At 34.1% G+C, this 24,274-nt stretch overlaps 1 protein-coding gene across 1 annotated transcript in view; it reads right to left on the bottom strand.

The window, feature by feature from the left end:
* Positions 1–23,969, bottom strand: part of LOC133180928 (neuroligin-2-like) — a 139,247-nt gene extending 115,278 nt beyond the window's left edge. The window contains exon 1 of the mRNA XM_061315386.1: positions 23,328–23,969. Within this exon, the coding sequence (XP_061171370.1) occupies positions 23,328–23,721 (394 nt within the window). The 5' untranslated portion in view covers positions 23,722–23,969. The remainder of the gene's footprint in view (positions 1–23,327) is intronic.
* Between the last annotated feature and the right edge of the window lie 305 nt (positions 23,970–24,274).

The raw sequence follows: 24,274 nt of genomic DNA, 5'->3' as shown, positions 1-24,274 counted from the left end.
TTTGAAAATCTTCTCTGCTCCTGGGTATTAAATGAACTAAGTATATAGTTATGAGTAAGAGTGCCTCTTCCAAAATTGTGAAATTCATGGCCCCAGGGGCAGGGGTTCTGGAGTTAGGGCGGGGCTCTATTGATTATATAGTGAAAATGCATTAATTCATTGAAAATCTTCTTCTCTGCTCCTGGGTATTAAATTCAGTAACTACGTACATAGTTATGATGAACAAGAGTGCCTCTTCCAAAATTGAGAATTTCATGGCCCCAGGGGCAGGGGTTCTGGTGTTAGGGCGGGGCTCTATTGATTATATAGTGAAAATGCATTAATTCATTGAAAATCTTCTTCTCTGCTCCTGGGTATTAGATAAACTAAGTAAGTACATAGTTATGATGAGCAAGAGTGCCTCTTCCAAAATTGTGAAATTCATGGCCCTTGGGTCAGGTGTTCTGGTGTTAGGGTGGGGCTCTATTGATTATATAGTGAAAATGCATTAATTCTTCGAAAATCTTCTTCTCTACTCCTGGGTATTATTGAAACACATTAAGTACATAGTTATGATAATCAAGGATGCCTCTTCCAAAATTGTGAAATTCGTGGCCCCTGGATCAGGGGTTCTGGAACAAACTAAGTACATTGTTATGATAAGCAAGAATGCCTCTTCCAAAATTATGAAATTCATGGCCCCGGGGACAGGAGTTCTGGTGCTAGGGCGGGGCTATATAGATCCTATAGTGAAGGTGAATTATTTCTTTGAAAATCTTCTTCTCTGCCCCTGGGTATTGTTTAAACAGACTAAGTACATTGTTATGATACGCAAGGATCCCTCTTCCAAAATTGTGAATTTTATGACCCCAGGTTTAAGGGTTCTGGTGGGGGGGGGGGGGGCTTCTATTGATTATAAAGTGAAAAAGCAAATTTTCTTTGAAAATATTCTTTTCTGCTTCTGGTTAAAAAAGCAAAGAAGCTAAGTGTATAGTTATGATGAGCAAGAATGCTTCTTTCAGAGTAGTTAATTTCATGACCCCTGGGTCAGATGTGCTGGTGTGAGGGTGGGGCTCTTGATAATATAGTGAAAATTCATTAATTCTATTAAAAAATCCTGTTTGCTCCTTAGTGTTAAGCAGATAAACAAAGTGATTAGTTATGATGAGCAAACTTATGGTTCCAGGGTCAGAAGCTCTGGTGGTTTTTTTTTTTTGGGGGGGGGGGGGGGAGGGAGTCTATTGATAATATAGTGAATCTGTAGTAAAAATGCATTATTTCTTTAAAAATCTTCTCCGCACCTGGGCATATCTGAGGCAAACAGAGTAAAAAATTTTATAAGGAAGGGAATTTTTACCAGATTTTTGAACATCTGGACCATTTGGTCAAGTGTTCTGGTCCTGGCCAGGGCTCTATTAGTTTGTATTCTACTGAGAGGAGTTATTCCCCTTTGTCATTTACTTTTGATAATTTATCACTGTACATAATGTACTTGAAAGGTAAACAGAATAAGAGAATTATGCAAAAACATTTATTGTATAATACAAAAAGTACTTTCTTTGTTTTAATGATCAGATAGACTTGTAAGTAGTAGATAAATAAAAATGAGACAAAAATAACTTGTCTTATTAAATGTTCATCAAAGACCAAGAGAGGCCAATGTAAGAGATTTCAACAAGGGATTAAAATAGTACAGAAGCATTGATAATTTGTTAATATACTGTATGGTGATAGTGATAAATGGGGAACAGATTAGAACCTAATTTATGAACTGTTAATGAATATGAAGACCAATTATTTTGTTGATCATGATCACCCTATTTTTTTTTTCTTTTGGGCAACAAAGTTTCACCTTTCAGTTCATTTTATACTCTACTCATCCTTTAAATTATTGTATTATACTCAGGTGACCGTTAAGGCCCTTGGGCCTCTTGTTATATTAAAAGAAATAATTACTTAAACATTCACATTTTTCCACATTTTAAACCATTTTTATTGGAATTAAGATATTTAAAGCATCGAAATCTCAAAAAAAAAAAAAGTTCCAGAGCAAAGTTTCATAGTAAATCAAAGTATTTACTAGAGTTAACTTATAGTAAACTATAGTTAACTATGGTAAATTTGTGTAAGGGTAGGTCTGTATTCCATTTAAAACGGTGTGATATTTAGGGCTCATCTTGCCCTGCGGGGATTCCAGAGTAATTTTTTTTAATTTTATTTTGTGAATTGAATTTAATAATATAATTCTGCTGGATCGGCCAACAAACGGAATGAAAACCTTCGATCTGAAAGCAGAGCTCTGAGCCACGTGTCATCGAAATAAGTAGCGAGAGAGAGAAGGGAGGTTAGGGGTCCGCCCCCTTTAACTTTCAGCAAATTCTCTAGATACCCTGGATCATCAACAAAGAGAGAGAACTTCTGATTAAGACGACCCGACATTATTGTAATGAGTTTTCTGCCTTGCCGCAGAAAAGTCAACAATTGTTGCGTTACATTAGTGATATCGCTTATCAATCTTACTTATTTCGATAAATAGCAGTACCTAGCATTTATTTTTTTTCCAGGCCATGTGATTTTAAAATTGCACAATCAAAAATATCATATCTCTTTGCACTGGAATAAGGGTAGTAATTAATTCAATAGAATAAAATACAGTTAGGTACCGTCGAACTCTTAAGCTACAATACAATTTAATTACAACATCAAAGCTTATTTACTTAGAATTGCTGTCCCTAAGATTGACAGCAATACGCTCATTTAGTACATGTACCAAGTGATTTTACATTTTTTTTTAAATACACGTACCATTTACATACAAAAAATACTACCAATATAATTTTTCAGTCAGCTTAACACTGGTACGTTATAAATTTTTCCTTTGGTCAGAATATTGAACCTTTATGCATCAGAAATCATTTGCATGTGTATATGCACATTTACGAGTATTTTAACCTGAAAACATCCATAAATAATCTTGTCTCCTGAGTAATAAATATCCGACAAAATCAAACATTTGTTAGACGGATGTGCAGAACCTGTCGCTCGGGGGAGTCAGAAATTTGTTAGCAGGGCATCCGAAAATCTCCAGGGTGATTTAATGAGGGCATGGGTAGTCAGGGCCCAGAGATTGGTATCGTTTAATGTTTCTCAAATGACTCTGATCATCAATCAATGAAGGAAAATAGTCCTAGTTACTAAAGATAAAGAAATCAATGGTCTCTTTTTTCTCTTGTTTTTAGCGATCAATCTATGTACAACCTCACTGTAAAACACCGCACTTGAAACTTCTGATATATGTTGCCAAAACATGACAATTATGAATTGTTGAATTCAATAAATATAATGAAAAAGTCTTTTGAAGAAAAAAAATATTTCCAAAATTTTATATCACTTCCGGAATAAGACTATTTTTTTGTCAATACTGCATACATGTACATGTATACAAAATTAAAGGCTCAACTCAGGCAGCTGTTAAGCTTAGAAGTATTCCTTAATTTGCCCATCAACGTTACTGTGAATCGATGCAAGGAAATTCAACCACACACTTACCAAACTCTTTAAAAAATTTGATAATTATATAATGGTTATAGATTGAGCATGAGAGACGTCCAATACGGTAAAACACTAGCTCTGAACGATACCAGAAAAACTTGATATGCTGCAAAAGGAAAATCCAATTACCCTACATTAACAGCGTAACAGGGGATTCTCTAAATCTCAGATAGAGACTTACGATATCAAATACCAGACCAAGCCGTATCTAGTTCTGTTTGAGTTGAAGTTCAAACAACACTTCGAATTATGTTTGCAATTTGTTAGGTGATATATTATACCTGTTTTCACAGTGCACCGATAGCTTTAAGAGCTAAATAGGTCTGACCGACTTTATGATAAAATACTACAGTAAATTCTAGTGCCAATTATAAGAATTTAAGGTTTGAGAACAAAATGCAATGTTTGCAGTCACCTGCGCGGCGCAGTGGTTAGAACACTTTATTATAGAGTTGCGGAGTAAGAACATGATCGTTAATTCGCGGCTTCGAATCCCATTGAAAGATGTGGAGTCTGGTCCTTCGGATGATACCGTATAACCTGCGTTCCCGTACTGCAGATGGTTCCTCAAAGATCATTGGCCGTAAAAAAGTATAAATTTGCATCTTTTCACTGCGGCAGTGAGGAGTCCAAGTACAAGTGAAAATTATCGATGGAACATTAATAAATAATCCGTTTTGTATGGTTCTGCTTTTTTATTTTTTGCTTTAATGGGTAGTATGCAATAATCTATGCTTATAAATCAATAAATTTTGCAAATAAACTCCGAAACGGGTGCACCAGAGTTCTTAATTACTCTGCTAACAATACACTGTATACAAAATGATGTCCGTAAACTGTATTTAGATTTCACCCCCATAGTAAGTATCGTACATTAAATTAAAAGTCTACTTTCATTTTCTATAAACAGCCATGAAATAGGAAAAACGTGAGTACGGTGGCGTTTCCGGTTGGCGGATCTAAGTTACTGGCAATTTTTAATGAAACTGACAACAGGCAATCGTTTATTTATTTCATAAAACGTCATCACTGAATTATTCAATCAAAACTTGATTTAAATGATATAAAAGAAATACGTTGAATAACCGATTAAAAAGGGAAATGTACAAATTATTTTCGTCATTCACCGATCTTAATATTGATAGAAGCTTCTAGAACATCATATAGCATCGAGCCCGATGTTAAAAACAAAACAAAACAAAAAAAAAAAAACAAAAAAAACAAAAAACGAGGCGATTACAGCTGCATGAACATAAAAAAAGCTTTTGTGAGAATGGTCATTGAAATAATGGTAAATCATTGATAACACTATAAGTTGTGAATACATTTATATATCGAAAGACTATTACATATCTGTAGTAGGTTTTCCTAATTTTATCAGTAACCGAGAGCATCGTGGCAACGAACCCGAAGTACGATTTGTACTTCGTAATAAACTTGCTTACATGAAAAGAGAAAATTAATGAATAAGGTATTGTTCAAATACAATTATTGCTGTAAAATTTTGTGTTTTAATCAATACATTTCAGTTTTTTTTTGTATCAAATACTCGGCCTATTCATAGAGCGTTAAAAGACCAAGAGAGGCCAATGTAAGAGATTTCAAAAGCTTTTTTTTTTACACAGGTACTTGGGTCTTGGTTTATAAATATGTATGTACCTTATTGATATGTAAAAAAAAAAGTAAAGTATATATTTATAAACCAAGACCCAAGTACCTGTGAATCCCCCCCCCCAAAAAAAAATCAATTTATCAGTAAAATATGCATATTCACTTATTTCGCTGCTTTTATCCGCGACGGAAATGAAATAAGAGCATCTGAAGTGCAATATCCATAACATAGTATTACAGGTTTCAAAATAAATGTCAATTGATGAAATTGTTATTTTTCAACCTTTTACAAAAAGGGGGATGGGATGGAGACAATTACATCTACTTTCTGCGGGATTTTGAACGCCTGTAGGCTGTCAGTAGAAACTACAATATATTTTCTGTCGGTAGTGGTATAAATTCAATTCCCCGCGCTTGCGCGGGATTTCATCTAGTTTACAAAAAAGACAGTCGTTCATTCATTCATGTACATTGTTGAATACCGATAGAGGCTAATAAATACTAGTAAGCAAACAAGGAATCATTGACAGATGCAAAAAGGAGTTTAATATAATTCTATTCGACACTATTTGTTCTAAGAAATATTCATGACAATCATTCAAAACACGCTGCAGAAGACAGTTGAACAATTACTGGCCTAAAAATTACATGTTTATAATAGCTGTGTCATATTAAAGGAACATCGAACGCAAATGGTCAATGAACATTATCATTGAAATATAACTTTTTATCAAAACCTCAATTGCAATGTAGACTTAGTCTTTTACTTTGGGTATCTTAAACTGTCTCGATTGTGGATGGGATTCAGGCACGTAGACGTAAGGGGAGAGAGGGGGCTGACTCTCGGAACTTCTGTGACATTTATTATTTTCCTTTAAATTACCCCTCCCCTTCTCTTTGAAAAGTGATACTATACGTGCCTTGATTTTGAGGTAACTAAATATTTAAACAAGTAGACATTGCTTCACAACATGAACATGTTTCATCATTTTTAGCCAGGCTCATTGCTCGGAGAGAAATAGTTGGTGGGCTTTTGTCAGCCTTTTCAAACAGGAAGCTGACTGAACAGCCACCAAATTAAATTTACGTGTAAAAATATAGTACTTACTCTCAATCGCTTTTTTAGAATATAAACGCTGAATATTACAACCAAAATAAGATTTTTCTACATAAATCAAAATTAATGGTAATGATTTTAGACTTTTCAGTCTTTTGTAAAACAGCATAACTCATATGCGTAAGGTTTTTCTTTCAAATGCAACTACTCCTAACTTTTCAGTCCAATTGCATTTAAGATTTGTTACAAAAAGAGACTGATTCCATTGATTGTTTTTGCCATAGTTTCAAGGTCAATTCCTCTACTTTGTACACATGCGGTTAACCTTGTGAATGCAAGAGAATGATATATCATTCTCCATATTATTTATTGCACGTAACTACATGTATTCTAGTTGGTTTTAACATAATTTATAGATTTAAAAATGCCATGAAATATCGGATACAGATTTTTCATATTACATATTACTGTATAAAAACGTGCCTTTAATTACAGATTAATATCAGTAAATTCTCATTGGTATGTTAAGGTTCTCAGCAAATTACATTCTTGTATTAAATGAAATTTTTCTACAAAGTTATTTTAGTATTTCTGTCGTAATGTACATATACATCATATATTGTAAATGTACATATAGAAGCTTCAAGTAAGTCACAACATATCATGACTTAAACAAAGCTTATTTTTAATTACTGCACATATCTTTGAGAATACTAGATGATGATGCCATGGTCGTTCACGATTTTATATTTTGCTGTAATTTTGTCTGACATAGATACTGAAAGTCTAATAATCACTCTCTCTCTCTTTCTCATGCGTTTTAAGTCCTTCGCCATCAGAAAAAAAATTAATTTTAGTGAAATAAAAATGCTGGCATCATGAGAATATTATATCCATTTAAAGTATCCCAACTTGCTTATATCTATCGCAAAATCTTGGCAATTTACGGTTTTGTATCCATTAAACAGTATTAAAAATCAAAGCCGTAAAACAAGTATATTGCTCTTTGATATAAATAGAAATTGATCTTTGTCTCGTAACTCTCCCACTTCATTTCATCATTCAAAATTTACGACGGTACAAAACACTTTTTTTCGGACCATTTCCCACTTTCAGCGTGATTTGCAATATGTTTACTCGGTTTTAGATGTTTAGGTTTAGACAGATAGGAACGTATACAAAATAGCACTAGAATGTAGCTTTCAAAAACAAGATATCCCCTGTGCATTGATACAATATGATTTCATTACAGCATGTGTGATGGAAAATTAGAAAACGTTTCTATCAGGAATTGATTGCGGAGTTAAGGAGCCCAGCAATGCAACGAGAGCCAAATGCCAACCGCCATACGATTGCTAGTTTGTTAGACCATCAAACGACCATAAAAAGAATTCAATAATTTAGGAAATCTCTTTACTGCTCTATCGTTGTGTTAAATAAAAATGGCCCGAATGAAGTGAGTGTAAAAACGTATCTAATTACGACCAGGATGATGGAATAGCGCAATCCCGGGAAAGCTTCAATCTGAGAATTATTTCCTATATGTTAGAAACATCAGTGTTGTTTAGTCATTAAACTTCCGCAAGATCAGAAGGCAATTGATTGTTCCTAGGATGTATGGAGCTCCACTCATCTGCTCTTATCTTAATCCGTATTTTCATAAGTAATTTGTAAAACAATTCATAATACTTGACTAAGTCCGACTTTTTTAATATACGTAATCCATCTTTCCAAGTAAACATGGTTCATCATCTCTGACGGTGTCGAAACACGTAAGTGTCATTACTGGCTGTTTTACCACTCATAATTCAAGATTCTGCTAGATACACGTCGACATCGTGTTCATAGATTTTCGCCTTATGCATTGGTCAGCATTCTCTGTGTTCAATTTTCAAAAATATTATTCGATAGTACAGTTCTTGAAGTATTTACAGATATTTGAGGTATCCCAACCAAAGAAAAAAGGCATAAATGATACAAAATATTATATAGTTTCTACACATGCTGATTTTTAGTATCGCAAGACCTGTTTCAAGCATTTTCAAAGAAAGAACCAACAGAAAATTTTACTACACTATAATTCGACAAGAAAAGATTTAAAACAAAAGGTTTAAAGGAGTACAGTATACATTGTTTGCTTGCTTGCAAAATTCTCCCAATTACCCTGTGATCGATAAGTCACAACTAAAAATCAGTATTGGTGTGATCTGATTTATTTCCATCTCTTAGAATTGATTTTAAAAACTTAATAATAGAAAAACAGACCTAGATTGGGGTGTAAAGGGCAAAATATGCCTTTGAGAAAATCAATCCCCATGCGTACCAACCCTCAGAGTCGGTTGTCCTTTGGTCAACGCATACTATACAACACGACAAAATGGAATTCAGTGTTCTGTAATGCGGCGCTTTGTCGAGAGTAATTACTTCGGAAGTCTGACGGAAACTGGCGGACGTTTCAGAGAGAAGTCGCTGACTTGAGACAGTAGACAATAAAACACACACAATCTTCGTAGCGTTTATTCAGTTCATCCGTAATTACTTCTCAATGAAACGTCAAGTGTTTTGTGTTTCTATTCTTTCGAGGCTGTAGACACGAGATTCATATTTCATCATTAATTAATCTATGACAGTAAGTCTGCTGGCAACGATTTCTACTCTAAATCATTAATGGTCGACTATATATAAATACAAAAAACCAGAATTGTTTTTGTTTAATATGGTACAATATTCAATATACTTTTGCATTGTCGCTGCCTATATCACTAGCAGAGCAGATATAAGCCTACAGGAAACGTTATGTAATCAAAGTTGAACGTGATATTTGGACAAAGTGTTTGATAGGAAGGAGAGAAAAGAATAAGAACTATGTTTTGTAGTAACTAATCCTTGTTTAAAAATTGTTAAAAATCAAGTACTGATATAGTCCGGCAATACATTTCGGAAAAATAATTTTGTATTTTACAGTTTTCTGTCTCTTAAAACTTCATTATTGCTTTGTCATTATTTTCTCGAGTCCTTTCACTTAATTAGTCACTGTTTAAATACACATGTACTAAATATTGATTGTTGGGTAAAATAATATTAAATGTTTTGAAAGTTGTTTGTTGTTTCTTTTGTTGGTGGGAGACTAAAAATTTAGACCTATACTCGGTATTTCTCACTATTGAGAGGTATGGAATCTGTTTCGTGCAAACGTCTGTTTATACGGCTTTATCCATAGGACCGGTGTTGCAGTAAAATATATTTTAATTTAACCAAGCCTTGAACTAAATTCAATTGAAATATATTTGATTCCCTTTCTGATATTTTCCTTGAATTCATTAAAAAGATATTTATTCGATAATATATCAATTTTTTGACACCTAGGAAAAGAAAAACACCCAACTTACAATGACCACCGATTTGTTCAAAATGACGATGTCCATAACTTTGTGTGTGTGTATCATTATTTTAGTTATAAATAATTAAAACATTCAATGGTAAGGTCTAGTGAAGTTGTGGTCAAAACTAGTAAAATTTTCAAGCAATATCCGACTTATTCGATTTAAGTCGCCCGCGTAGCGCAGTGGTTAGAGCGTCTGCTCTAGAGTAAGGAGTTGATCCTTACGTCGCGGGTTCGAATCCCACTGTGGGAAGTGGAGACCGGTCCTTCGGATGAGATCGTATAAACCGAGGTCCCTTGTCGCAGTACGTGGCACGAAAAAGATCCCTCACTGCTCAATGGCCCTAAGTGCCGAGTATAGGTCAAAATTTGTAGCCCTCCACCGGAAAGTGGTGGCGTCTCCATATCAGTAAAAATTCTTGAGAGGAACGTTAAATAACAAACAAACAAAAACAAACTTTTCGATTTAAAGTTAATGTTGAGCTCTGTTATATGAGCCAAAAACATGCATGTATTTCGAATCGGCTAATTTATAAATGATCGGGAATTATTTTCAACTAAATAACCTGACGATTTAAATCAGTATTTAATACAAAATCCTGTACATATATTGGTTTGAACATATTTTATTGTCTATAAGCTTTACAACTGGGATTGGGCAAAAGTTCTTAAAACTTAATACGCCCTCCATGGGCGGATACAGGATTTGTGATTGGAGGGGGGAGGGCGTGGATAACTTCGTTCAGGCAGGGGGTCTTGGGGCCGCCTTAAAGCCGGAAGCTCCTGGGTTTTCGTGTATTTTAAGAGTAAAACCAGGCACAATAATAGTGGTATTGGTTAGTTTATATGTACGAAAGTTTGGCATTATTAATACTAATCATATCATACTTTGAATAGAGGGGGCCCAGGGGGCGAAGCCCCCGGAAGCTCCTGGGTTTTCGTGTATTTTAAGAGTAAAACCAGGCACAAATATAGTGGTATTGGTTAGTTATATGCTTAAGTATGGCATTTTTAATATTAGTCATATCATAGTTTGAAAATTTTAGGGGGGCTTGCGCCCCCCACCCTTAAATCCGCCAGTGCCCTCTCCCTACTCCTACAAGTAAGAGCCTCGGTTAACGTCCCTACGCTCCTTATATACCTCGGACTCTTACATCCGAAGGCGATTTTCTACCGAGCTTAATTGTTCCGCCTGAGATTTTGGGTGGAACATATAATGCGGGAAATAAACTGTAAACAAGTAATTCTCAGGTACCTACGTGTTGCATGGGGTATAAAAGTCACAAGAAATCCTAAAATCCACTTTATTCAGTATGCATCATTGTTCATTAATCAAAATCGTCATTATCTCAATTTGTCACCAGAATTACTAGCCGAATTAGCCGATTTGACTTCATGCTTATTTTGCGGATTGCTAGTCAGAAAACAACAATTTCAGTGATTTCATAGCGGAAAACTATTTTCGTTTCGTCAGATATTCTGCATTCCATTCCCGAATCTCAAACAGACGACTTGTTTTCATTTCTGCTTCGATTTTTAAAAATAATGGATTTATCGTTAATAAGACAGATTAACATTGTTTTATGTGTAAGTTTTATCGCAAATAGTGAATATTTTATTGTTTAGTATCATTCTTTAATGTTTAAAGTCTGAATTTTTAATTAAACAATTTATTTCCACCTGGGGTTTCAGCTGCGAGAATTTTTATAATGGATGCTAGAGGTTACGCGGCGCGTAAAAAGTATCTCGCCCTGAACCTCTAGCATGCTGGAGTAGCCCTCTTCCTACATATGAATTATACCAAACATATTTACATATATGGGTTTCAGCTTAAAATGAATAAAACACAAAAAAGCATAATAATCAAAGGAACATTATACAATACACAAGCTGTACAGAATTTGCAAGAAGTAATTATTGCATCAACCAAAACGACCTGACTTTTTAATAAATGTTTGTACAATGGAAAATAAGTATTCATTTTCAACATCGTTTAACGTTTCATCTCCCCAGAGTAATGTGTGAGTGTCAACAGCATTTAATTATCCCATTCGCAGAAATTCATCGAAAAATTCTTTTCCTTACATATATATATGGTCAGGTTGATTGATAATGTTCATGCACGAATGCGCATGTTGTGCTTCTTTTTTCCCTTAATCTAATTACTGATAATAAATATCATCAGTTCAATTGATTGAAAATCTATTCAAAGGATTGAAAATATTTTTAACTTCGAATTCTTGTGTCAATTTGATTTAATTGTTGAAAGCATTTATTGCTTTATTTTGCGTACAATAATTAAATTGTTGCTTTTTTTAAAAAAAGGTTAATTATTAATAGAAACAATTACACTGATGTTCTCAATAGTTCAATTCAAGAGAGCAATTAATGCTGATATTAATTACACTATGTCTCTCTTCAACGGAGTCAATGATATAATTCATTTCAATAATATGCGCAGTTATAATTAAGATATTGCTCTCTTAAATAAATTTAAAAATAGATATTATTCATTTATTGCGCTCATTCATTCAATTAGAGAAAGCAACTTTTTTGATAATTATCTTCAATTCAACACATACATAATTTAATGAAGAATGATTCAATTGTATTATTAATCTCTTTAAAAGAATGTTGCGAGCATATACCGATCCCGATTTATGTTCAGACAACTAACAGAACAATCGGAACATCAACAGCATTCTCCGTCAAGTCAATTTCATTGGGCTGTCTGTCAAGTTGAGAAAATTTTAATAGGAATAATTATTAATTCAGTTATGTATATAACTTCAAAAGTTATGGCGATATTTACGGTTTTTTAAAAGTAAGTAAAACGTCAAAGTCAAAGTTGTTGGTATCCAAAGGATGGCCTTGTCACAAGGATTACATATGTGAAGTATGAAAGCCCTAGCACCAACCATTCAAAAGTTATGGCCAAGGTTAAAGTTTTTCGAAAGTAGGTCAAACTCCAATGTCAAGGTCAAAGGGTCAAAGTAGTTGGTATGCAAAGGAAGGTGATGTCACAAGGATTACGTATGTGAAGTATGAAAGCCCTAGCATCAACCATTCAAAAGTTATGGCCAAGGTTAATGTTTTTCAAAAGTAGGTCAAACTCTCAGGTCAAGGTCAAAGTGGTTTGTATCCAAAAGAAGGTCTTGTCACAAGGATTACATATGTGAAGCATGAGCGCCCTAGCTCCAACCGTTCAAAAGTTATGGCCAAGGTTAAAGCTTTTCAAAAGAAGGTCAAACTCCTAGGTCAAGGTCAAAAGGTCAAAGTGGTTGGTATCCAAAGGAAGGTCTTGTCACAAGGGTTGCATATGTGAAGTATGAAAGCCCTAGCTCTAACCGTTCGACAGTTATGCTCAAGGTTAAAGTTTTTCAAAAGAAAGTCAATCTCCTAGGTCAAGGTCAAAAGGTCAAAGTGGTTGGTATCCAAAAGAAGGTCTTGTCACAAGGGTTGCAAATGTGAAGTATGAAAGCCCTAGCTCCAACCGTTCGAAAGTTATGGCCAAGGTTAAAGGTTTTCAGAAGTAAGTCAAACTCCTAGGTCAAGGTCCAAGAGGTTTGGTATCCAAAGGAAGGTCTTGTCACAAGGAATACACATGTGAAGTTTGAAACCCCAAGCACCAACAGTACATAGTAATAATGAGGAAGAATGCCTCTTCCAAAATTGTGAATTTAATGGCCTCTGGGTCAGGGGTTCTGGTGTTAGGGCGGGGCTCTAATAATTATATAGTGAAAATGCATTAATTCTTTGAAAATCTTCTCTGCTCCTGGGTATAAAGGCGATGAACTAAGTACATAGTTATGATGAGGAAGAATGCCTCTTCCAAAATTGTGAATTTCATGACCCCTGGGTCGGGGGTTCCACGGGGGGGGGGGGTATTTATTATACAGTGAAAATATATTAATGCTTTGAAGATCTTCTCTGCCCCTTAATTGGTATTAAGCAAACAAACTAAATACATAGGTATGATGAGAAAGGGTGCTTCTAAAATTGTGAATTTCATGACTCATGGGTCAGGGGTTCCACCGGGGGGGGGGGGGGGGGGGGGGAGGGCGGGGGCTTATATATTATATACTGAAAATAAATTAATGCTTTGAAGATTAATTGGTATTAAGCAAACAAACTAAATACATAGTTATGATAAGAAAGGGTGCTTCTAAAATTGTTAATATCCTGGCCCCTAGGTCAGGGGGTTCTTGTGTTTGGCCGTGTTGAGCTCTATTAATTAATTAGCAAAAATACATTAATGCTTTCAACTCCTATCCTCTGCCCCTTTCTACTTAGCAAACAAACTAAATGCAATAATATCAATGTAAAAGTATTAAATATCATTATAAGTAAATATGCCTTTCTTTGCTCCTGGGTATCTAGGAGGCAAACAGAGTACAGAAGCAAATGAGAGTTACATGTACTCCCCTTTGCTAGATGTTCTTAATCAAGAAATTCTTGTATATATAATTTAATTAACAGGTTGTTTCATTGAATGAGAATACAAGAAAGAATGTTATATATTTAGAAACAAAATAAAAATAAATGTTTGGTATAACGAGGCCGAGTCTAATTCGAGTGCGCATGACTTTTGCGCAGCTTTTTAATTTCATGTAGTCATATTTGCGACATTACACCTTTCCCAAATATTGTGATTTTATTACAAAATTAACATTATCTATAACTCCTATAGGACTGAAATTGTGCTTTTACGACAATAATTAGGGAAAAAAAACCTGAAATGGCTCTAACGACGTCACTGTTTTCCGATTTTGTAAGCAATGCATGACGCTAAAGAATGACACATGACTCGCTTGTATATTCAAGACGTCCATGGATATTTTACTTAAAACTGTTGACAGAACATCAAAAGAAATATACTAGCAATCTAAACATTGCTATTTTTTACCAAAATAATTCATCTACGCCGATAATTCATCTGCACCGATATATACATATACCACAATATAGCAATTTTAGAGGTATTGGGCATTGAAAAAGTAAAATTTTGTACTAATTCCTACACCAACCTAGATGATCAACATTTTTGAAATTTCACAGTTTGGTGACTTTTTACAATAATTTCATGTACTTGGCTGAAAAAGAAATCTCTAGGGCAGAAATGCAAAAAAAAAAAAAAAAAAAAAAAAAAAAAAAAATGGAAAAAATGAGAAAATTTGGCGCTTTTCCAACAAAGTCCCATAGGGTCCAATAGTAAAATTTGACAAATTTTGTGATGGCCCCCTAAGAAATCAGGACGGTAAACATTCGATTTTTTAATCTTAAAACAATAAATATAATAGTAAAAATTAATTCAAGAAAATTTATCAAAATCTCTAGGGTAGAAATAATTAGACTCGACCTCGTTAAATGAGCAAAGCATGTTCAAAGTCAGATTCTTGTCTGGAAAACAATATAAAAAATTGACATAATGATTATTTATATATATTTAGCAAAAGTCGTTGTTGTCCACAATATGTGTACACTGTGGTGATCTGTTTGACAGTAGATGAGTTATTGTCACTAGTAGAGTTATGGTTGACAAGATACTGGATAAAGTTGTACTTTATCAAAGTGAAAAAAACACAGCCACAGAGAGCCAGGGTGACCTATTGTAATTAGTGACAAATGGCAAATAGCCATGCTGTATACTCGTCTGTGTGTACTGAATTGTAGCACTAGGCAAGTGCCCAAAACATATCTGTATGTATTGAATATCTTACACAATAGACAAGTGTCCATTGTATTTGTATATTTTGCATTCATTATCATCCCTGTGAGACTTGGAAAAACCAAGTATGATACTAAGGAGATCACTCGGGTCTAACACGTTACAATAAACAAGGGGATTTTTACCAGATTTTTGAAATTCTTGGGCAACTTTGCTTCGTCTATCAGTTAATTCTGTTTTATACTTCTATATATGGATCCTTTACAGTGTTGTATTATGTTCAGGTGACCGTTAAGGTCCTTGGGCCTCTTGTTTATGACCATGTTTATTTTTACATTATCAGACTTCGGCACAAAACTTATTTTAATCGTAGTATTCAAACAAATTTTATTAACATTAATAATAATAAACAGAAAAAAGAACAATGAAAAGAAAAGAATCGGTGAACATGGTGCACTGCTACAGATGTATGTTTGAAAAAAAATACAGCCATAAAAGCTCAACACTAAACGTGATAGTTCGCGTGCAGGATGACTTTATTATGCAGTGGAAGCCTGTTCTATAACATGATTACATAGCTATCAACACAACTGGTAAATGTACAATTGTCTGGAGCATAGACCCTTCATCATCTTAATTTTCTACTTGATGTAAACAAAAATTACAACTTGCAGTACAAAAGTTCGCATGCAAAATAAAAATAATACGAAAAAAATTCAGAAATGATACAAAAATGTCATTTGGAGGAAAAAATGCTTACATATGCATGGAGAGAAAGACATTAACTTTGATGTCACCTTTGAACATCACAAAGTAATGGAAACCAAAGTAAATACCATATCTACAGTATATCATACTATATCTGTATACTTGTGTCATGATCTTGAACCAAGGTCTTAAATGTATCTCAAACGTCAAGGTCACTGAGATAACGTAAAGTGGGTTTCTTTAGCAGGTGTGAAATTTGGCGTTTTTCTTGCTCAGGTAATCAAATTAATTTGGCGGACACAGAGTTCGATGACATGGCAGAGAAAGGAAGCTCATATTCTAGACGTGTTTTCAGTACATCTGTACGTTTGAATGTAAGAGTTTAAGTGAAATATACCAGTCAAATGCTTAACAACAGACTGATCAAAGTTACCTTTACTTTACTTCTGAACGCATGGTTGCAAATTTAGCAATTAAAATTTTAGCGAGCTACTATCAAATCGGGAACACTTGATTGATTTTTATTAATGAGTACATGATCCAAATGGACGTGTAGCCCGCGTGGCGCAGTGGTTAGAGCGTCTGCTCTAGAGTCGCGAAGTAAGGAGTTGATCCTTACGTCGCGGGTTCGAATCCCACTGTGGGACGTGGAGACCGGTCCTTCGGATGAGACCGTATAAACCGAGGTCCCGTGTCGCAGTAGGTGCTGGCACGAAAAAGATCCCTCACTGCTCAGTGGCCGTAAGTGCCGAGTATAGGTCAGAATTTGTAGCCCTCCACCGGCAATTGGCGGTGTCTCCATATGAGTGAAATATTCTCGAGAGGGACGTTAAACAACAAACAATCAATCCAAATGGATGCCATGACATTGAGTCAAAGTCCCATCATAAAGATCAATATTAAAGTGATGATCAGCGGTCATGTATACAGTTAATATCAGTTTAAACTCATTTGAGGTGTTTAATAGCCCAAATTATTTGAATTTATTTTAAAAAAAATCATGAAATCTATTCTTAAATTATGGATTAAACTTGAAAACTCTTTCATAAAAATGTTTATGATTAATTGAAAAAGTAACTCGTTAAACCTATTTATTATGGATTAAACTGAAAACTTTTTCATAAAAATGTTTATGATTAATTGTAAAAATAAAAAAAATAAAAAAATAAAAAAAAAAAATCAAAGTACTTTTTGAATTATTTTCAAAATTTTTCATTTTTTTGAATTCTTAAATGCAAATTTTGAAATTATTAGGAAATATTAATGACATATTCACAAATTATTTTCAAAATTAATGTCATTGGTATAGAATTTAGGGAGGTATTAAGGTTCAAAATCTAAAAATAAATCTATGAAAAACATTTTTTTAAAATCCAAATATAAAGAAAAAATGGCGTAAATCCAGAAACATGTATTAAAATGTACTGTTTATAATAGTAAATTACAGTCAACTATAGCCAACTTTTGTTATTTATTAATAGTATTTTTTTGTTTTGGAATGTGTAATACATTGAAAAACAAGACGCCCATGGACCCATCTCGTAAATATGTTCAAAAATGTCATTTTCAAACTATTTCATGGTAACCATGACATATACGACCAATTTTTGCCTGATTTGAGTTTACGGTATCAAAGACTTTCATCATACAGAGTTCGAAGAAATTCTGAGACTATGCGTGTCACAGCTCCTTTATAAAAGTATATAAAAGTTCAAGTAATTACAGAGAGTGATTCTTAAAACATTAGTCAATCAGAATTCAGCATACGTGAATGTATGTCCGTGCATTATGTTTTCATAATTTAGGAAATTATTGTACTTATCTATATTTTACATTTCATCTTGTTTTGTTCAACGTTATGGTCATTTAAAGATTCACCAATGAAATTAAAGTTTCCCTACCTGCGTGTGTTGTCATTAAAAAAGGGTACGTATGAAAGCTAAAGGAAACAAATATTTTTCAACTTCTTTACTTTTTTCCCGCGAATTTCCATTGCAACTCTCTATTTAGAGTTTTATTTGAATGTTTTAAAATTGGAAAATTAGGGTCACACCTTTGCTTTTAAAAATAGATCACAGTTAAAAAGAAATGAAATTTCGGACTGAACATTATTAAGATTCGCACAAAAGAATAGATACTTAATGTGAGGATACAAATGTATCTAAAATGCAAAAACTAGCTCCTGTATTTTACGAAACTTTCCCAACATAATGTAGTACAAAATACCCTTCCCTAGGTACGCTAGCTACTAATAAACAACATCGGATCGCTGTACAGAAGTAGCCCTGCAATCACTTTTCTTCTAATTATCTCTAAGTAGCTTTTGTAATGAAAAAAAATTTCCGAGAAAGTATTCTCCTGAAGCATTTACAAAAGATTAGGTGTCATTTACTAGCCTATAAAGTACACATCTGTAATTAACACTCAGTCAATAAAACCTACTCTCATATAATATAAAGACGTTAAAAAACTCTATTATACAGTTAATAATGTTACTTTCAAGAGAAATATCTCTAGGAAATGAATTTAATTAAACATTTGAATCCTTGTGTGTTGCGTCAGAAAATGTAATTAAATTAACGCGAGCTCATGCCTTTTCTCCACCTTAAACGTTAAAGCGGCGAGAACAAACATAAAACAGAACGCCAATATGCACGTGCAAATGAATAGAAATAATTTCATAAATAGAAAAAAAGACTCGTTAACAATTCAGTTTGCTTCTAAGAGCAAATGCCGCGTTTATCGTATTAGAGCCAATGGTCTTTTCTTCGGAATCAGTCAGTGGTACTTTATGAAAGACCAGAATCCAATAGCCCATAAATCACCACAATTATATGTCCAGAGATGTTTTATATTGAGTTTTTTCTCCTACTCAATTCAATGAACATGTATTTCTAATCTCCGCTCTTATAATCAATCCCTGAGAACGATTGTCTAATAGCGATGTGGTTAATGAGGTCGGGTAAAATAGTCGAATAACACGTTAATCCTTTAGCAGAGTAAATTGTGAAAACACCACGGAATCCAACTTTATTGGAGACCTGTTAACTTGGTTAAATATTTGTAATTTTAAGCGTTAAACATGCTGATATATTGGGTAATTGCCCTTTGACTTAATTTGTACATCGACTTTGGGAAAAACAAAGCAAACAACAGATTGAACAGAAAGAGCCATGAACGAGCACTTGCTCCACATATGAAACGAGTATAAATATGCATCTTCAAAGTATATATACGCATACAAGTATGATTGTGTATTCAATATAAAATGAAAGTTATACATGATGACTAAAATAAATTGTGACCAGACAGACTGGTCAATAACTCTAGATGTTTCTGGTCAGGGAAAAAGTATCAGAGAAGTATATTTCCGTCAAAAGCACTGTTGGCGAGATATCAAAAACAAACTTAAGATGTTACCACTGATTACCCACAAAGTTCCATAAGTGCCAATGTATCTCATTCCAGGAGATATTTCTTTTCAGCACAGTTTTGAAAATTAAAAAAAAATACTCGGTGTTGTTTACATAGTAATATTTCATATTCTTTGTTGACATATTAAAAGATAATTTGAACCATACCAATGTCTCGTAATTTTCGACCACATTGGCTACAACGCTAACCTGACTCAGACTTTGACATTTTTCTACCTGACGAATGAATACGTAGATAAATGAATCTCTGACTGGACCCATCAACTTTTTTTGTTTAATTTACAATATTCTTAGACATGATATCAAGTTCACATGTTGATTTTTGATCTTCCTTGTTTCTATATACATTTTTATATACAAAATGTGATATCTACATCGTGGCCCTAATCTAGCCGTGGGATGAATTGAAGTTTACACTACGGTAATGTTTTCGTATTGACTTTTACCATTTGTAACCCTGCTTTTGTGATTTTTTAAAGATTTCCCTTATACTTTTTTTTACAAGACTTTCGAAACCTTGGCACTAAAGCTGGAAATTAAGATTCCAAGAAACTTTAACCTTACTCTAAACTACAGTGGAATGCTTACAAATTATATGACAACACTTTATGATGGAGACTTCGAAAATATGAAATACTATACAGACGACACGAAGCAATATCCGACCTAGAAATCTCCTTTCAGTTTAAGCTTAGCTTGTGGCTTAGATGAGCTAAAATTACTGACGGCACATCATCAATTCGTGTGCAACCATACCGGTAGTATAGAAAACATAAGCAAAATTGAAATTACATGTATATTGAATTCTGGCAGCTATAGTTTACTCTGACTACACATAGCTACTAGTATATCGGAGTCACCCCAAACACATATTCGATAAAGGATGATATATAAACTAAAGTTAATATCAGTTCAAGGGAATCAAAACACGATTAAGACTAGACATGTTTAACTTGAAATGATTGTTCAACAGTTGAAAAAATGTCCTTAAAACATTCATTTTCAGGTAAATATTAAAACGAATAATGACTCATGATCAGCAGCTAGCTATTAAAATAATCCCCGTCCAGCGAACAAAAAACCACAGATCTCAAAAATAGGCATCCACTTTCAAGATTCGGTGAAATTCTCTACCTATTTAAATATTTCACTAAAAGTGTCTTTCTTAGTATCTATAATGACCAAAAAAGTTTTAAACCATTTCATTTTTTTCTTGATCTTCGAACTTGTCTGAAACTATAACATTCATCCGAAATATTGCAACAATCGTGCATGGACTTGATAGAGAGTATAAAAACTGATATTACTCTCTTTTTAAATTCAGATTGCTACAAAGATTGATTGATTGTATGCTGTTTTACGTCCCGTTCGAGAATTTTTCACTCATATAGAGACGTCACCATATACCGGTGAAGGGCATCAAATTTAGACCTTTACTTGGCACATAGGGCCATTGAGCAGTGACTGTTCTTTATTGTGCCAACGCCTACCGTGACGCGGGGCCACGGTTTTTAAGGTTTCATCCGAAGGACCCACAACTTTCACTTCGAAGTGCCGAGTATTTGGCGAAGGAGCAGTTGCTACCTATTTTTTTAACGACTTGGGTCAGTCGCGGCCGTTATTCGAACACACGACCTTCCGATCACGGAGCGTGCAGTCTGCCGTCCGAGCTACCGTGACGATTGTTACAAAGTCAATTTACCAATTACAAATTTTGACACAAAATTATGTTTAAATGTGAATGAAGAAAAAAAAAGAAGAGGAAAAACGATTGTATGGTTAGACGGTACAAACACTAATGCAGATAACCATTGTTATTTTTGTGCAAACAAAAAAATTGGTTACTATCAAAGATTGTACTCTATTGACTAATAAAAACATCTCTACGTAGTTTATTTTATCTCCAGAAAGCACTCCTCATCTTTACAGACAACAAATGCACATTCCAGCTATATGCAGTACTGTCACGAACTAATATTCAGATATTACAACAAGTAATAATGATCAATGGCTTCTTATTCTTCTTCATAATCTTTTGCTGTAGAGTCTTGTTATTCCTTTTTTAAAGGATTATCTTATAAATGTCTTTTCTTTTATAAAAATTCTCCCCACTTTATCAATGCTGGAGTGCTTTAGTCACATTCACCGCATCTGTAGGGTTATCACCGAAATGCGTCATTGATCTGTGCTGCGAATAGATAAATCAAACCGGAAGTGGCAGGACGGATTTACGAAGAAAGAGAGAATCCTAGAAAAAAGGGTCTTGCTATATAAAGTCTTAACGGACTGAAAATAAATCAGTATCTTTATAACGTCTAAATGACAACCCGTAATAAGGCAGTTGTGAAGAATTCCGGCTCCTGGGAAAATCCTAGCAATACCTCAGTTAATAGATACTTGCCCCGATCGTCCCTTGCATGTATTTCTCGAGTTTAGAACATGCCTAAGAAATCCTGATATTTTTCAAAGGAATAGTCATAGATACCACTGTATTTGTCTCTCGGAGAAATCATTAGCCATGTGCCTGACTTATTCATTTAGAATTACGAGGTGACAAAGTAGATCGTGATTCAATTAACTTTGGTCCTTGGTTTGGAGTATCTTAGATTGAGAGAAATAGAGGAAAACAAAGAACGATATTCCACTCAATGTATCAATAATTATTAGTGTCAGGAACATTTTTCTAAACATTCAGACTATTCTTTGATACTCACATGAATATTTAGTGAACGGTAAAATTCTTTGAAATGCCCCATTTATTTGCATATGCCTTACTTGTAATTCAGTATATTCGATTGTGTTATTGTTAATGTGGTATGATTTCAATATTACAATAATGTTGGTTTTTTCTTCTGTATAGGGAAAACTATTTCGTATGAGAATAAAGATAATAATTGAAAGTAAAATCAATTCGATGTATACTGATGTTTGCTTTGCTTTAATTAAATCATTTTAATTTTATGTAACACTTGGATGCAAGAGAGAATGATCTAATAATACATATGCTGATATTCTCTTGTATGTTGTCGTATATTAAACACATTTTTTAAAAAATCATTTCAGTATCTACATGTAATATTGTTAGACCTAGATCCTAAACTTTTATTGAACGAATGTTTGTATTTTAAGTTTATTCATATATCCCCTTGCTAGGCGCGAAAAAGAAGTTAAAAATAATTATGTATTTCTACACAGGATAACTTATTAAAAGCATGTAGGCCTAATTTACAAGTACTATAAAAAGTTCATTGAAAAGTTTGCTGTTAAAACCATCAAGTTAATTTGAAAAGTGAACAAAAATGATTAGCTGATTTGAATAAAAAAAAAGCAAACAATACCAATATTAACAGCCTTATAATACATGTATTATTATGCCGAATATATGCCCCATACAGATGAAAGAACCGAACAAAGCATCGACTGTTAAAGCAGAAGTAAGATGTAATATTTTCAAATAGTATCTTGGTAATCGGTTATCCTTCTTTCACACTTGTCGTACAGTAAACATCAACACCATTTGTCTTTGTCAGATTCAGCTAGAAACTTTCACACCTCCTAAAAATATGCTTTAACAGAAGTAGAGCCCCGACATCGGATCAAGAGTCGAAATCTAATAGTGGCGAACTAGTTGTGTCGGTACGTCTGATTTGAGTGTCTGAGGGCATTCCGTCTTTATCTAACGGATATAGAAAACTTACTGCATCGTCCAAGCTTTTCTAATACACCCTATTGAGTGTTTGAATTAGTTTGCATCATTGCATATGTAGGAGTTGATTGATTATATACCATTTTGATGTTGCAGCGTGGTCTTCACTCAGATAATATCTTATTAATGGACATTCTCTTTTTTTTCTTTGTACCAATATGCAAATATATTAACCGCTTGATTTTGACCACTCTCAAGACGTCCAGTAGCAATATTGATGAAAAACTTACCTTTAGTGGGTATGTACAAGTTAAGGGAGTGACAGTCCTCTGGAAATGTTAAAGTCTGATGCATTTTGGTTCGACCGGATACTCCGTTTGCTCCTATATACGATGTTTGTGGACAAGGCGGTCTATTGTTTATCGCGACTCGAACATTCAGCCATTTTTCCAACGGACCAGTCGGTGGCATCAGTCTCAATCTGGTGCCTCGGGTAGTGGCGTATGCAATCCCTGGGATTCTTTCCACTGAAACTAAGGCTTCATCGTCAAAAACCACTCTGGTTCCCATCACTTCACCATCCTGAAATTCGAAAATTTTTCCTCCATCCCTTATTTTGAAATTGTTATTTCCCATGCAGAGTATCAAAATGAAATTGAAAACAAAGTTTTTAAGCCAATTCATGGTGATGCTATCTGTCTATCAAAAAATCTGAAAAGATTACACCGAGATACACATGGTGATATCCATCTTCAAGTCGGATGCAAAACACATGCGTAACCACTTTAACACAGCACAGATCCCTTTTTATAATCTGCTAATTTTCATTCCTAGAGGTGTTCCCGAGCTTTCCGAGGACACCAAAAAATCACAAGCACATTTTCCGCCACCATTAACTAGGTTAAGCGCGAATCAATTACACCTTTTCGTTAATCACTTGCCCATGTATTTGTTTAAATGCTCCAGTCTTCCTCAGAGAAATCTATTCTTAACTTTCATGTAAAAACTATATTTTTTATATATTATATAATACCAAAATGAAATACACCTTGCACATGGTATTGTTTGATTTTTTTTTCTCGAATAGTATACACGTGAATAATACAGTACGAAATGAAAAGAGATCTATATAGATGTGACCAGTACAATCCGACAGCGCGTTAATAGTAAATAATATACCGTTTATGACATTTGTAATGAAAGCAAAATACGGCAGGCGAGATCAAGTATTACGGAA

Source organism: Saccostrea echinata, unplaced genomic scaffold (genome assembly GCF_033153115.1).
Source record: "Saccostrea echinata isolate AGI-Se365-2 ecotype Australia unplaced genomic scaffold, CSIRO_AGI_Sech_v1 ptg000008l, whole genome shotgun sequence".
Taxonomy (NCBI): Eukaryota; Metazoa; Mollusca; class Bivalvia; order Ostreida; family Ostreidae; genus Saccostrea; species Saccostrea echinata.
The sequence above is the reverse complement of the archived record's forward strand: the minus strand, read 5'-3'. Positions and strand labels throughout refer to the sequence as shown.